The following is a 16,293-nucleotide window of genomic DNA, read 5'->3' on the forward strand; positions in this document are numbered from 1 at the left end:
AATCCCCTGGCAGTTTAGAACTGACAATTCAGCACGATTCTATCGATAGTCTATTGCCATGTCTCGAATGCCAAAAGTGTACGGAAGTAGCATGTATCCATTGTGGGTGTAACAGGTGATTTCAGCCAGGCATATCTGCGAGCAGTTGTGCGTTGGTGTAGTTACCATAAAAAAAGCCTTAATTTTTGTATAACCTTATATATACCGGTAACTGTGACAGCCCTACAGTGATTACATTTGTTTGCAGATTTATTTACGCCCACCGGTTGGATAAAATGGAGAGGGACTGCATCGACACTGCAGAAAAAACCAAGCCGGCGTCGCCTTTGAGGAAAAATATTAATGAAGAAGCAGCTAATTCACCGATCTGTGGTGCTACTGATGTGGCGAAGGCCAGGTGGACTCTGCTGAGACAGGTAGGCTATTGTTAGCTTCAAAACAAAGCAGAATCAGAATTCCTTTATTATTCCAACCGCGGGGACATGCACAGTGTTACAGCAAAAAGTGGCATAGCAGGTTAAAAAAAGGCATGCCATAATAAAGAATAAGCCAACTTATTACATTTAGAGAAAAAAGCACACATTAGTAATAATACAATCAACATAAAGAAACACAAGTACACATCCCTGGCTAACAACGAGGAGAAGCAATTGGAAGAACTGAGTGACATATTAGGTGCTGAGATATTATAAACATGTTGGGACATTTATAACATTATATGTGTTTCTATATCTATAAAGGTGATTATTGCACAGTATTGCAAGAGTGTGTCTTTATTGCACATAGCCTACAATTTGTTCAACATCTTTAAATATTTGTTCTACGTTTGAATATCTCTAATAATGGTGATGGGAACACACTGTTTCTCCTTGTCATGTTTCCCCTCTTTTTTATTAGCTTACAATGACTATTGTAATGTGTAGTTCAATTAGCATATTTGTATAGCCTAAGCTTTGTGAAATGTGCACAAGGGCATAGCTTATGCACTGTAATATACCTGTTTCAGTCTGTTACGGTATGATAGCATTCTGTTTATTAAGCATTTGATTCATTGGTACTCTGATCTGCTATGACATTGGACATAACTTGACGTTTAACCTGACTGTAACTTTATCATCAAGTAATGTAATAACAACATATTCCAGTTACTTTGTCACCAGTAAGAGTTTCCCTCACTTCTCTCACAGGGGAGCTGTTAAAGTAGAGTTTATACTTTCTGCCATAGATGGGCATTATACAGACGTTGCACTCTGCTGCCAAGAAAAGCTCCCTGTAATGGGGCCACCTTGCATTCTGCGTTTCTTCCTCCTGGCGCAATATGGACTCCACCAAAATGCATAGATAGATAGACACTGTAAATAGGACTTATCTAATGTAATGAATTACGTTCAGGATGAAAAGATGTACAATCATACTGATCTCATCCTGTCTCTCAAATGCTTTGGACAAGGTTCAACACTGGCTGAACAACATTTGCTTACAGTTAAACGTAAAAAAACAGTATGCATGATGTTCAGTAAACGACCAGTCAACATCGAAGGATCCAACGTGTTTTTAAACGGAGCAGAAATAGAACTAGTCCCCCACTTCAAGTATCTTGGAGTCATACTGGACTCAAACTTGACTTTTAAGAAACATATTAAGAAAGTATCCAATACTATTAAATCCAACTTGCAAAATGTTAAACAAATTAGACCTTTCTTAACTGTCAATGCTGCAAAGTCATACCTCCACTGCATGATTCTATCCCACATTGAATACTGTTTTACAAACTGGTCGTTTGTTTGTGCCACAAACCTGAAACCAATAGAACAGCTGTACAAGAGAGCTATCGAGGTGTTTGACAGACAGCCACATTCATACCACCACTGTACCATCCTTGAAAAACACAATTTCTTGAGCTTTGACAATTGTAAGTCTTTTAAAAGTATGTGCTTTATTTATAAATGTTTACATGGACTGGCCCCCCCCTCCCTTTTAGGGGAATTCATCCACAAAAAACAAACTGGACGCTGCACTAGGTCAGAAACCAGAGGAGACTGTGAAGTCCACCGCAGACGGACCACTTTTGGACAAAATGTCCTCTCCATTAAAGGCAGCTCACTCTGGAATAGCCTCCCAACTGAGACACGGGATTGTCCCACTCTCAATAGCTTCAAAGGTCAACTCAAAGAATGGTTGAGAAACAAACATCCGTGCAATCACCGCTAAATGCACTTTAACACAGGGGTATCTCCTCTTGCACTTTATGTCTGCTGCTATATTGTATTACCATGTCATAAATACTTGTGTATGCTGCTCTTGCTCTTTTGCACCTTTTGCATATCATGTATTTTGTTTTTGCTATGTTTGTAAAATGTAAACTTCTTAAATGTTTTATGTGAGGGACTGCAGATGGAAATGAGCTCAAAGCTAAATCTGTCCCTGTTACGATTGACACATTTGAATGATTTAAGTGTTCATTACTGTGCATTGTCCCTGCCAAATAAACGATTAAATAAATGAAATACATTATGTTTAAGTATAGACAGCGACACAGACAAACCATATTTAACATTAGTTAAGGTTCAGGATAACATGATGTTGTTATGGAACATTTGAAATGTAGCATTTATTTAAAATATCCATTATAAAGTATGGTCTTCTAAAGGATTTCTTGTATGAAACCTCACGCTGCCAACACATTAAAACAAATGTTGAGACTTTACAGCAAATTGAATACGATAAATGTTCCAGTGAGAGATGTGCTATTTTGAGGAAATTGAAATCTATTAACTTTCCTATATTTCCACGCAGGTGTTGCGTCAGAAGCAGACGGACGCTCCAGAGGTCAAACAGGTGTCTGTCCGCAGGTTTGCAACGTTTGACCTTTTCAGCAGGAAGAGGCTTCTGACTCAAGACCCCAGTGATACCTCAGACGACCAGTGGGTGGAGTACAGAAGTGTCTTCTTTCCCGAGTACAGTGCCTTGCTCAGGTACACACACATGAATGGATCCATATAAGGCTCTAGTTTCATACTGGCACAGATGAAGCACAACGACCAAACAAGGGGTCGTTTCATGATAACACAGGACTTAACACGTTGCAGGTTCATAACGTGTGGTGTTGCTTTTACCATTAAGGACAGAAGAGCAAAGTATCTACAAGGACAAACCATACAAGAGATGATGTTATTAAGTCATTACCTAAACAACACTTTTTGATATGGTGATTAAAATGCTGTTGAATTAAACTTTATTTGTCTCAATGTTGCTTTTTTATTTTCCAAACTCTTATTCAATCCAATTGAGATTTGAAAAGAAATGCATGCTGACTTATCTTGTTAATTTCCTTCCTGTTATAATGTATTTAAACAACAATAGTATTCACCCATGCCGCTGTGTAATCCTCTTTATTTGTCTGTTTCAGGGACAACATGGGGCCTATCCGAGTTAACGAAGTGCTCAACAGTTTTGACAACACCGGCAATGTCTGTAAGTACCTACTTTATCTTACTACTATCAATTCAATTCAAAACCTTTATTTATCCAGGTAAAATCCCATTGAGATCAATGATCTCTTTTTCAAGGGAGACCTGCAGCAGTAGGTTCCACAAGAAGACATAAACAACAGAACAGCAAAATGTACAGGGATTACAATTTACATATTTAACCACAAGTACAGGTACCAACAGCATCTGATTTTGTAGCATCCAACCGAGCTTTAAAAACATGTAGTGGTACTAGCTTGGTAATTTCCCATTCTTTTTGCAGACTGTTCCATGTTAGTGGAGCTGCACATCTAAAAGCTTTCTTCCCTAAGACAGTCCTAGCACTTGGCACATTTAATAAAACCACAGCATGCGATCTCAGGCAATAAGTACTTTCAATTCGCAGAGAGATCAGGGAGCAGATATAAGATGGTAGTTTATCCAACATGGCTTTGTAAATGAAAAAGTACCAGTGAGCCTCCGTACAGTAAGTGATGGCATAACCGCCTTGGTATACAGGGTACAGTGATGCGTAAGTGCTTTACAATTTGTCAAAAATCTCAGTGCACTGTGATACGCAGCATCTAACTTGCTCAGGTAATTGGCAGGTGCATTCATATATAACAAATCACCATAATCCAGCACAGGTAAAAAGGTCACAGTGACTAGCCTTTTCCTGGCCTCAAGCGAGAAACAGGACTTATTTGCATTGTGTTTTGAATATGGTCGAGTAAGTATTTTATTACTTTCACACAGTTTGTTTGACCTGCACTCACTTTTATCCCATCCTGACACCACACACACACACACACACACACACACACACACACACACACACACACACACACACACACACACACACCACACACACACACACACACACACACACACACACACACACACACACACACACACACACACACACACACACACACACACACACACACACACACACGCTCAAACTCTGGGTTAGCCTCATGCTGTGTGCTGCTAGTGTTTGATTGATGGTTTGATGCGGGTGGTTTGATTCCATCTCTTTGAATGGTAGTACGTCTCTTGTGTGGCTTCCGATGCAATTTATCATGTATGCTCATTCCTCCCAACTACCTTCAAATGTCCTTGAGAAGGAAAGTGGGCTTCCGTCTTCTTATTTTCTCAGTCGACAGTGATGAGTGGTTTGGGAGAAAGGTAAGAGCCTGACTCAAACAGGGGTTTGCAAATGCTTTATGATATGAAGTGGAATATGATCACCTGAAACACAAGAGCCTTGGTCTCACCTTCATTCTGTCAAGTTTCTCTGAGGCATTTAGCTCAACTTCTGGTTGAGTTGGGTTGTATTCTGCTCTATTCAGTTATTGCTATTCCTTTTGTAGAGCTATTTCAATCAGACATGCATGACTGCTGTTTACCTGAGTGAATCAGTTCGGTCAGCTACAAGCATTTGGATTGTTTATGAGATTAAACTCCTTTAAAATGACTTATAAGCATGCACATTTCATGTTAATCGCATGTGTATTCCTCTCATTAACTATCAGTAGCTACTTTAAACCCAAATCATTTATTATTATTGAAATCCAATACAACGTTTCTCACCTGAAGTTTACGTTTGTGATGCCTATAACGTTTCTTTTGACACTCATAGGTTACATTTGTATGTTTAGCATGAGGTCTATGTTTGTAATATTCTGTCTCTTATGTATATTGATAGTAATAACAAGGAACTCTCAAAATAATGTTGTGCAGTACAATACCACTGCAAACTACATCCTACAAATATGAACAACAACTGAACTTAATATACTTCATGAAGGTATCATTTGTGGCAGAGCTGTTGCATTAGATTGTCCAGGTTGACCAAATAAAGTGGCAGCTGAATGCATTTGTAAGTTGCATTCAAAGCCATACAATACATCTTTATAGTCAAGTTAATTAAAATGTGTCTTTTGATTACACCTCAGCCATATCAAATATTGAAACAATGCTCAGTATCATTAGAAACAACAACATATGCATTAATAGAGCTGCTTCTTTGATGATATAATGTATATGAAGTTGTTTAATACTTTTCTCTGTGCAGGTCCACCTTCACAGGCATGTGTTGGGTTAGGACAAAGGTCATGGGTTAGTGCTAACCAGCCAGATGGCTCCATAGGACTCGGGGTCAGAGGTGAAGGTCATGGCCAGAGGCTACTTCATTGCACACTGGGATCAGACTATATAAGTCATGACAGAGCTCAGTGGCAGCTCTCATTCCAACCTGCTAGAACGGATAATCCCTATTCTCTTCAAGGAGACAATAGGATCAATACCTTTTCCTTTGTAGAGAGAAAATGGAGAGGTCATCATGTTTTTGCCTTGTGGCACTCTAGCAACCTTCACTGTGTTTGTGATTTGCATTTCTCCTTCCCTGTCTTTCTTCCTCTTCGTCCTCTAATAGTGACTTCTCTCTTCCCTCATTTCTTTTCCCCTCTCTTGACTTACAGTATAACCCTTCATCCCTCTTTCCCATTCCACCCCTCTTACCATTCTCTCCTCTTTTTTCTTCACCCATCCCATCTCTTCCTCCCAGCTGGAGTCGTGCTCGGCCAGATGGGTAACTGAGTTCCTGACTTGGCCGGTGGATTAGCACAGCCGGAGATGAGAGCATAAAGGTGGGGAGAGGAGAAAAGGGGTAGAAGGGGAGATGGGTGGGCATGCCAGAGGTGGTGTGTGTGTGTGTGTGTGTGTGTGTGTGTGTGTTGTGTGTGGGTGTGTGTGTGTGTGTGGGTGTGTGTGTGTGGGTGTGTGTGTGTGTGTGTGTTGTTGTGGTTGTGTGTGGTGTGGGTGTGTGTGTGTGTGTGGTGTGTGTGTGTGTGTGTGTGTGTGTGTGTGTGTGTGTGTGTGTGTGTGTGTTGTGGTGTGTGTGTGTGTGTGTGTGGTGTGATGTGTGTGTGTGTGTGTGTGTGTGTAGTGTGTGTGTGTGTGTGTGTGTGTGTGTGTGGTGTGGTGTGTGTGTGTTGTGTGTGTGTGTGTGTGTGTGGTGTGTGTGTGTGTGTGTGTGTGCTGTGGTGTGCTGTGTGTGTGTGTGTGTGTGTGTGTGTGTGTGTGTGTGTGTGTGTGTGTGTGTGTGTGTGTGTGTGTGTGTGTGTGTGTGTGTGTGTGTGTGTGGAGAGAGCCACTAGCAACGGGACCTCGTTCGTCGAACAATGAGCCAGCCATCTCCCTCCTGTTCTCCATTCCATGTTTGGGACTAGTAATGCGTGAGATCAATTAGGATTGGTTGAGAGGAGGCTTTGAAAGGCCCAGAGGTGACCCTGTCAGAGCTCTGGGGTATATTTTTTGGGATGGGAGTCAGGGAGAAACCCCTCTAAATACACAAACATACCCACAACTACTTACCTTTACCCCTCACTAAGATATAGAGCCACACACTCATACTTGCAAACAATCCACACAGTCTTGCTAATGAACACATATTCCCTTTGCCCACCATCCCACCCTCTCCACCTTTCCTGTTATCTTGATAATCCCCCCTACCCCTGAGGTGTGGACAAGCCCAAATCCTAGGGGTCCTTGTCCTCCTGAATAGCGGGCTAAAAAGCCTGGCCGGATTAGCCCACTGCCTCTAAAATGTGTGGACTCAGCTTAAAATTGCTATCCCCTCTCAGCATGACTCGCTCTGCCGGCTATTGTGCTTGTGCCACCACTGTGCATATATGTGAACAATATGTTGTTTCGTAAGGTGACGATAAGCTGGAGTCAATGGTTTCATTGGAAGACCAGAGGAGCGGCCAATGAGTCTCAATGAAGATGTTTTAGCAAATGGAGAGCGTATGTTAGAGATGACATCATATCAATTAAAAGACTTTTAAATATTTGGGATTTAACGTCACTTATGCCCAAGCCTATTGTGCCTTTATTTATTTTGAAAAAAGATTTGGTTCAATGTAGAATGTAACGTGTTGTATATCAGGCTGTAATGTAACACAGTGTTTGTATTCGTACAGAAATACTTAATTGGGCACAAATAAAATAAATAAAAGTAAAACAATACAATCGATAAACTAAATGAAGGCTTTAATGCCAAGGGGATCTATAAATCAGAACATTATCAATATAAACTCTGATCATATTGTATGTCATACTCACAGTGGGAGACCATCTTTTAAATCAGTAGTATATGTAGAAAAACTATATATTTGATTTGTAGGTATTTAAGTGGTAAACATGTTTTATCTTCTTCTGTTATTAAAAAAACCTGTCGCTCAAACTTTGAATTGTTTTGATAAATTAGTACTCTAAGCATATACAAATATATCTGGACTTAGTTTGTATGACGTTAATTTGGTGTTAGGACATTATTCTTATTATAATTATTATATTGTTGCTCCTTTCAATCAAGGCTTTTTGTGTTTAAATGTGCCCTCATGCTGCTACTGATGTTGGTGCTCTCTCTCTATTAGTTTTTTTTTGGACAACCCCCATTTATTTGCATCAGGTCTGATGGTGCTCACTCCCCTTCTGATCCGATCTCTCTTTTTAAAAATGTAAACTCGTAAAAGTTAGTCTAAGTTAAGAGTTTTGTACCTGGGTAATTTACAGCAGGCATATGTAGGTAGTATCAGACAGTTGACTTCGTTTCACACTCAAGTACAAAGCCCCCCCTCTGGTGGTGATTCAAAAATCAGTGCAGTTACATTTGTAACTCGTTATTTGTTGTCAATGAATAATTGGCCCTATTTCAGACTGTTCTTGATCACTTTGAACTATTTGAACCCTGAACTTCCGACCTTCCTTTAGCTGACGGCGGGGGCTTGTAATTGTAAGAGAGCTTTGTGCGGCCGTTGTTTTGGGGTTTTAGGGGTGCTTGTTTCCTGCTAGGGATCAGGATTTAAGGACACAATACAGGCCCTTGGGGTTGGGTGACTAAGAATGCATCAGAGGAGGTGTGTGCATGTGTGTGTGTTTGAGAGGGTTTAGGAAGAGCTTGTTGACATTGCGGGGCTTTTGGTAAGGGGGCTTGTTGGGCTGTGGGGTTACTTGTTGGGTTCATTTTGCAGGGAGAGGTTACCGTGACACACACACACGCTAACAACTTACTTTTTCTGTGTGTTATAGTGTTTAGTATGTTTCACTGCAGTTAAGCTCAGCCTCATTTAGACAAATGCTTTCCCTTTTCTTGTATTAGTGTTTGTGCGTCTTTGTGTGTGTTTAATCAAGAGCCAAGCATCCTAATGAAGCCGGATAAAGCCTTCTTCTCTACAGCTGTCGTTGTCTGAATGGCTTCTCCTTTCAGCCTCTCACTCATCCCTATTATCTCCCACAGACTTCACTGGTAAATGCTAAGCCCTGAATGTTTGAGTGTTGGGAGGGGAGGGGAAGTTTCTAGCTGGTAATTTCTGTGTGCACATCCATTGTTTAGTCTGGTATGTGACTGTTTGTAACGGGAGGATGTTTATAATATGGAAATAGGGCTGGGTGGTATGGACAAATCATATATATCACAATATTTCTGATTAAATAGTTCGTTAATATAGAGTTGAATATGCTTTCACAAAATATGCACACATGATATTTTTGATCAATAATCATTAGTGATGTGGATATAAGGGCTAAGTGGCTAAAGACAAATAAAGAACACTGTCTGTTCGGTTAAGAATATATCATCAATTTACCGTTATGCAGCCTTTGAAACTAGAAAAGGAAAGGTATGGATATTGCGATCTCTGAAATGTTTGAGAAGTCTCGTATCACGATAATGATATATTTATAATTTGCCCAGACTATGTGCTAAAGGCAAGGCAAGGCAAGGCAAGGCAAGGCAAGGCAAGTTTATTTATATAGCACTTTTCAACACAAAGCTAAAGGAATAAATGCTAGTATAAGTAATATGTTTAATTACCAAATAAGCCAATGATCATTCTACATAACAGACTTGTGTTCTTGTCACTTCCTGTTGCAGTCTTAGGTGTGTGTGTGTTTTCTGTATCCAGTGGATCTGTCACAGTCATGTTTGCGTGTTTAATGTGTTGTACCAGAGTCTCAGTTTTCTTAGTAACTGTTTGTGAGTGTGTGCATGCACTTCTAACCATGTGCATGTGTGTGTGTGTGTGTGTGTTGTAATAGGTGCCCCCCGTAGTCTTCCCTTGTGCCAAGCCTTTAGCGGAGCCCTGTTTGCATAATTATGCTAATTCATTGTGCCATGGTGCTAATTAGGCCTTGTTAGACAATAGAGCTAGACTCGGGGCTGGCAGGCACACACACACACACACACACACACACGCACACACGCACACACCCACACACACACAGACTGTTGTGTCAATGACAAGGTTTGCGGTCCCCCTCTGCGCTGTTTATAACGTGCTCTCTATAGAAATGGTTCTCTACTGGTGTGCTGTGATCTGAGCTCAGGTGTCTCTTACGTTTTTCATTCAAGCTAACGGAACAGAAATCAATATGAAACAAAACACAAACTTCCTCACAATCTGAAAAAATGTGTCCATGACCAAATCATCATTCTTTCTTATGTATCTCTATATTTTTTCTAAAGTCCAGTCATGTTATTGTACATTCTGACAATAACCAATAATACTTCAGAAGTATTCTTTTGGTTGACCGTCTGATTTGACGAGTCAGTCCTGGACCCTTTATTAGGTACATTTGTATTATTTCTAGACAGATAGAAGACCTGTATTTTCCAAAATGCAAAACATGAAAAAGTTGTACTGTAATGACATAATAACCTTATCTGTGTCTTGAGGTTTTACCCGTAGTGCAACGCATATCCAAGAAACATGTTTCAGGAGACATTGAACAAATAGTTACAGGAGGACAAAAAAGGTTTTGCAGCTACAGATTTGTTTTATAAAGACTTTTAAAAAGATGACCCCAGCCTCTCAGCCATTGTAGATTAACATGCTGTGGTATAATGAAGAGTAGATCCTAATTCTGTTTTGTATCACTTTTTGAGCTGCACTATTTTTCGTTTTTACAAGACAGGCTAAATGTTAACGACATGGTCAATAAATGTGTCTAACCTAACCACCCACTTAATGCTCTTCTGTCAGCATGCATTTTAAATACATTGTGTGTTTTTTGTGTTTGATTAACACATTTCAAAGAAGCCAAATGAGTCTCACAAAGCACAATTAGGATGTTTGCTTCTTTTGTTTGTTCTTAAGAGTTGGATAAAAATGACAGACTGAATTGCTTCATAAGAAAATGTTTAGCCATTGCCACAATAATTGTTTCTAAGTCAATAATTTAACCACTAAACACAAAAAGACAGTCGCACAGTAAGTGGATCTGGCTCTTCAAGTGTGTATGCACATGTGCCTGTAGTGTGTGTCACTTTGTGGTGCAGGAGTGGGGGTTGGAGGTAGTGTAAGCAAGACTTGAGTGGCTTGAGGGCACATTGAAAGAGTTGCCGGTTGACTTAATTGAAAGTAATTGATTTTCGCTTCTGTAGCCTTGTCTCCTCCATCCGCTCACTGGAGGAAACAAGAAACAGGGACTTGCCTGCAGTCTTGTTGGGTGCTGGAAGCTTCTCGACACTCGAGAAGTAAACAGTCGTCAACTTGCATCCTCAACACAACTTGAAGCTAATGTGCAGAAGCAGACATAGATGTTTATGTGCATGCATGCTAACACAAGTGCAAGCTGAAATTCCCTGCAGTAAACCACCATTGTGACTGTCAGCACAATAGGGATTGAAGGTGAGCCGTTGGGTGTAACTTTGCTCTGGGAGTCTTCTCCTATTATAGCCAGGAGGTGTGTGTGTGTGGTGTGTGTGGTGTGTGTGTGTGTGTGTGTGTGGGTGTGTGTGTGTGTGGGTGTGTGTGTGTGTGTGTTGTGTGTGTGTGGTGTGTGTGTGTGTGATGTGGTGGTGTGTGTGGTGTGTGTGGTGTGTGTGTGTGTAGTGTGTGTGTGTGTGTGTGTGTGTGTGTGTGTGTGTGTGTGTGTGTGTGTGTGTGTGTGTGTGTGTGTGTGTGTGTGTGTGTGTGTGTGTGTGTCTGTGTGGTGTGTGTGGTGTGTGTGTGTGTGTGTGGTGTGTGGTGTGTGTGTGTGTGTGTGTTGATGTGTTGTGTGTGTGTGTGTGTGTGTGTGTGTGTGTTGATGTGTGTGTGTGTGTGTGTGTGTGATGTGTGTGTGTGTGTGTGTGTGTGTGTGTGTGTGTGTGTGTGTGTGTGTGTGTGTGTCCAGCTGCATGTGCACTATTACCAGTAAGCGGTGGGGATTAAGTTCAGGAACTGAGTAGCGCGTTCAAGGTTGCTTCCTGCCCAGTGCTTTTGCATTGTCACTGCCGCTAATACTCAGCTAATTACAAGGACATACTTTAACAGCAAGCTCAGCCCGTAACCCCTCATGTCTCTCCACCCCGCTCCCTCCCTTTCTTAGGTTACCCCCTCACCCTAGAATTAGGGGATGCAATGAAAGAGAGAAAGAAAAGAGAAAGAGTAATAACAGGCCTCTCCCCTCCCTAAAAGCTCGCCCTCCCTCTGGACGGATACAATTATTGGATTTTTCTCCATTTAAGTCACCCAACCCCTATGTGCCCCTCCTGGCAATGTCCCCTATGGTGCCTAAGCTCAGCATACACTAGCCCTTCCAACCATGTAACACACACACAAAGAAAGAGAGGCAGTATATAATATCATTGAGTTGTGATTAACAGTTCGGAAATGGGCTATCAACCAGAAGGCCCTATCACCAACGTATAATATACTTCCTCCTGTTAGCTTTAAGGCTTTTATTCATTCAAAAGGCCTTTCTTAAGTTTGAAGGAAAGTGCTTGAGTCACGCTGTTCATACCATTGTAGCACAAGTATTTTATACGTTGCCATGACTACTCTAATCATAGCTAGCAATCTTCATTTCTCTTTAAAAATAAGTCATTCTTTTATATAAAACTAAACTTTGAGTTTAAAGAAAATCATACATCCCCACCTGCAGTCATAATAATGAATTCCCACTTTATAGATTATACATAAGATTAGATTATACATTATAGATCCTTAGGCAACAAATCTAAAGCATTTGCGCAGTACAGTGCAATATGTATCAATGGATCTAGCTGAGCCTTTTTCCTTTATACACTAACTTTGTCTCGCAGTGTGTCTATATGCGTAGTTGTGTGTACCATGAATGTATGCACACACACACAAATTCTGTGAGTGTGCTTACATTAGAGAGCTAAGTGATTAGTGCATTGTTGTTAATTTGGCTCTCCTCCCTCTTGTACCCATGAAGTGCACCATGGGTACTTCCAAAGGCACAAGTGCACACATGAAAGTGCACAAGTGTGTGTGTGTGCTTGTTTATGTGTGTGCAAGTGTGTGTGGTAATGTCCCTGATGATGTTTTAAAACAAATAGATGATTAATGTGATTAGTGTGTTGGTCGGGGAGTGAAACGGCTGTAGTAAATGGCTACATGGTCATATGGGAATACGCTTGGCTCCACTCCAAACACTTAGTGTGCGTGTGCGTGTGTGTGTTTCAGTATTTCCTTGCTTTGGATTGGTTTCACCATTTTCTCCCGACTTAGAGCTTTAAAAAATAATTCTGCAGTTAAGGAAATATCCTCAACATAAAATATAATTACTTTAGAAAGGAAATGTTTTCTAGTGAGGCATTTTTCTAAAACAAGGAGGGTCATGCCTCTATTTTTCACAATTTGATTCACCAGAACCTTTTAGGGACCTTATGAAAGGTTTTAAGAGATCTGTTTCCGACTCTTTGGGTTATCATACCTCTGAGCTAGTACTTCAGGACTTTATCCTCTGTTTAATTACAGTCTGAGATAAACATACAAAATATACTGAGGTATGATAAATATAAGTATCATTACGTGAATAGTTCCTAAGTGTTTCCTCAAAAAGCCCCAACAGAGACGTGGAGCAGCCTTCAGCCTGTCAACACGTCTTCGTTGACAGTGCTAATGTGTTTGTTATTTAGCTAAAGAGCCATTAACTTGAACGTGTCTCACTATACAGCTTTAATGCTCAAACTGCTTCAGTAGTTGTTCACTCTGTCAGTCTCTTTCTGTCTGGAGACCCCCTAAATAGCCCCACTGGGGCCTTTAACTGTCAGTTGGCTGTGCTAACGCTAAAGTAAGTGTTGACACTAATGGCTGTGCTAAATGCTAATGGGAGCTAGCGTGGGCCTCTGAGGGGAAAGTTAACTGATTTTCAAGTGGCCCCTTGAGAGAGTGCCCTAATCGCTAACTAGCAGTAGCATCTCTCTGGGGCTTTTGGGGCTATATAACTGCAGGCTGCCATATTGTGCTGTGTCTTTACTCCATCATTTGGAAATATGATGGAAAACAAATTAAAGGGGCTTTCGTTTGTGTTTGATATGAGATATGGAAGACAACACAGTTGAATGATATGAAACGCTGCAAGTTAAACATTTTAATATCCTAATAGTTATCTGGCTTTTAAGTTTTAGTCATACTTTACATTCACCCACTCCACACACACCTCTTTTACTTGTATTCTGTCCGCCTACTGTATCTTTCCACAGCAGACCATGGTGCCACGGACATTTGTGTTTGCCAACTGAGGCTGAAATACTCTCTCTGGACATGGAGATGCCTGGTCATAATTGTCTGTAATTGATCACATAACGGGCTGAGTAAGAAATATAAAAAACATTGAATTCAATATCTTGCAAGACCCTGTTTGTCACAAAGTCAGATTACTAATTAACTGTGTTTAAATGTGCCCTCATGCTGCTACTGATGTTGGTGCTCTCTCTCTATTAGTTTTTTTTGGGCAACCCCCATTTATTTCCATCAGGTCTGATGGTGCTCACTCCCCTTCTGATCTGATCTCTCTTTTTAAAAATGTTAACTCGTAAAAGTTAGTCTAAGTTGTGCTTTTTATGACCAGTGCAGATTATGGATCATATGCCTTTCCCTAACAAGTGCACACACTTAATTAAATGTATTGATATCTTTTGCGAATTTGTCACAACATTGATTGGTTAATAATGTATGAAAGTGCCTCTGTCTTTTGCACTGAGTTCAAATGTGCACAGTGGTTAGAAGAAGAGCTTGCCTTAACAAAGATTTGAGAAGAAAAACACATAAAAAAAGCATGTTAAGTCCATTTTCTGATATAAAAAACATCACTATTATACATTTTTGGGATATTAAGAACAGGTAGTAGTAACAAAGACAAGATGATACCTTTTCAAACGTTGTGTTTTACTCTCTTCATCTCCTTATCTTTAAAGATTCAGGGGAGCAGAGCTGATATACCTCCAGGTTCTGATGTTGATTTTTGAGGCTGATATTTACACATACACAACAAACCTGTGTGTGCACTTAACGTGTGTGTGTGTGTGTGTCTCAGTAGGGACAGAAGGGATTACAGGAAGATTGGTGTGCAACCAGGTTGCTAGACGGATCCCCTCCTAACTCTCCGTGCTGCCCCACTGGGCCTTTCATCATCTGTGTGTGTGTGTCCGTGTGTGTTGGTGTGTGTGTGAACCTAAAAAGGAGGGTTAAGTGTGGGATCACAGATGGACAAATTATTTTTCAGTACCCTACAGCTTATTCCTCCCGCCCTCCTTTTCTTTCTTTCACTACCTCACGACTTTTGGGTTTAAAGTCTCACACTCTTAGATTAACAGACATTTAAATTATCCTTACTTTAACTGTCTTTAAGTCTTGGTGTATTTGGGTGTTTCTACGTATCAGTTGATGAATTAATAAGTAGATGGATGCATTTTATTTATTTGTTTGGCGATTAGTTGTTTCACATCAAAGAGATTAACACTTTTCTGTTTCTAGGTACTTAAATGAAAATATTTTCTCCTTTTTCTTATATATTGTTATTATATTGTAACTATCTCTGTGTTTTGGACTGTAGTTAGGACTCATATAATATTTGTAGTTATCACCAAAAAATGTATTCTTCAGTCAAGTGATCAAAAAACCTTTGCTTACATTGCCGATACTATTATTTGGCCTAAAACGTAGTTGATCTGTCAACCATAAGTGGCATACGGTATCCACATATACCACTACACAAAGTAGTAAAGAAACTGCAAGTTTAAAATATATCCAAATAACCCATCAAATCAACCAGATGCTCTTCTGTTAAGTAAACTATACGTTTTTGTAAGTTTAAAAGACGTGTTGTAGCTCTCTATGATGGTGATACAGGTTCTACTTTTCTCTTTCCCTTCCCGTTTCATCACTTCCCTCTCTCTCTGCCTCCCTCTCACTCTCTCCACCCACCAGTGATTGCACAATCTTCCCATCACCACCATACTCATAACAGCCTGAATTCTGTGCCAGTGTACTGCCCGTCTGCACACACACACACACACACACACACACACACACACACACACACACACACACACACACACACACACACACACACACACACACACACACACACACACACACACACACACACACACACACACACACACGTGTCCTGGAGGAGAAATACAGTTGGAGCTTTTATGCTGCTTTCCCAAGTGGCTGTTTTCGAGCGCAGCCACAATGGAGGGCCTAATGTGGATTTGTTTAGAGAGCTGGTTAATTGGAGTGGGATGCTCTAATTGCACCTCTTTCATGGTGTGTGTGTGTGTGTATGTGTATATGTGAGGGTCACCTGGCCTTGGTTTGGACTGTGTGTGGGAAAACATTTGCTCTGCTATAACTACACTACACAATCACTATAAGCTACATAACACACATAAGGGGTGTGAAGTGTCTGAGTACAGAGAGCGTGAGGGAACAAATAGAGAGAGAAAGAATAAATGAATATGCATTTGCCTTATAATAGGTATACGCTACTGTATGTGCAGTGTCCCCTCCTCCCC

General features: G+C 40.6%; 1 protein-coding gene across 3 annotated transcripts in view; it reads left to right on the plus strand.

The window, feature by feature from the left end:
• The first annotated feature begins 57 nt into the window (after nt 1-57).
• Nucleotides 58-16,293, plus strand: part of camkmt (calmodulin-lysine N-methyltransferase) — a 102,880-nt gene continuing 86,644 nt past the window's right edge. The window contains exons 1-4 of one of the 3 annotated variants that reach the window (XM_034237940.1): nt 58-115; nt 248-416; nt 2,797-2,975; nt 3,410-3,474. In XM_034237940.1, the coding sequence (XP_034093831.1) occupies nt 276-416; nt 2,797-2,975; nt 3,410-3,474 (385 nt within the window). In that variant the 5' untranslated portion in view covers nt 58-115; nt 248-275. Of the gene's footprint in view, nt 417-2,796; nt 2,976-3,409; nt 3,475-16,293 lie in introns of all 3 variants that reach the window. The other 2 variants (XM_034237939.1, XM_034237938.1) reach the window with 2 other exon arrangements.

Source organism: Gymnodraco acuticeps, unplaced genomic scaffold (assembly GCF_902827175.1).
Source record: "Gymnodraco acuticeps unplaced genomic scaffold, fGymAcu1.1, whole genome shotgun sequence".
NCBI classification, from domain to species: domain Eukaryota; kingdom Metazoa; phylum Chordata; class Actinopteri; order Perciformes; family Bathydraconidae; genus Gymnodraco; species Gymnodraco acuticeps.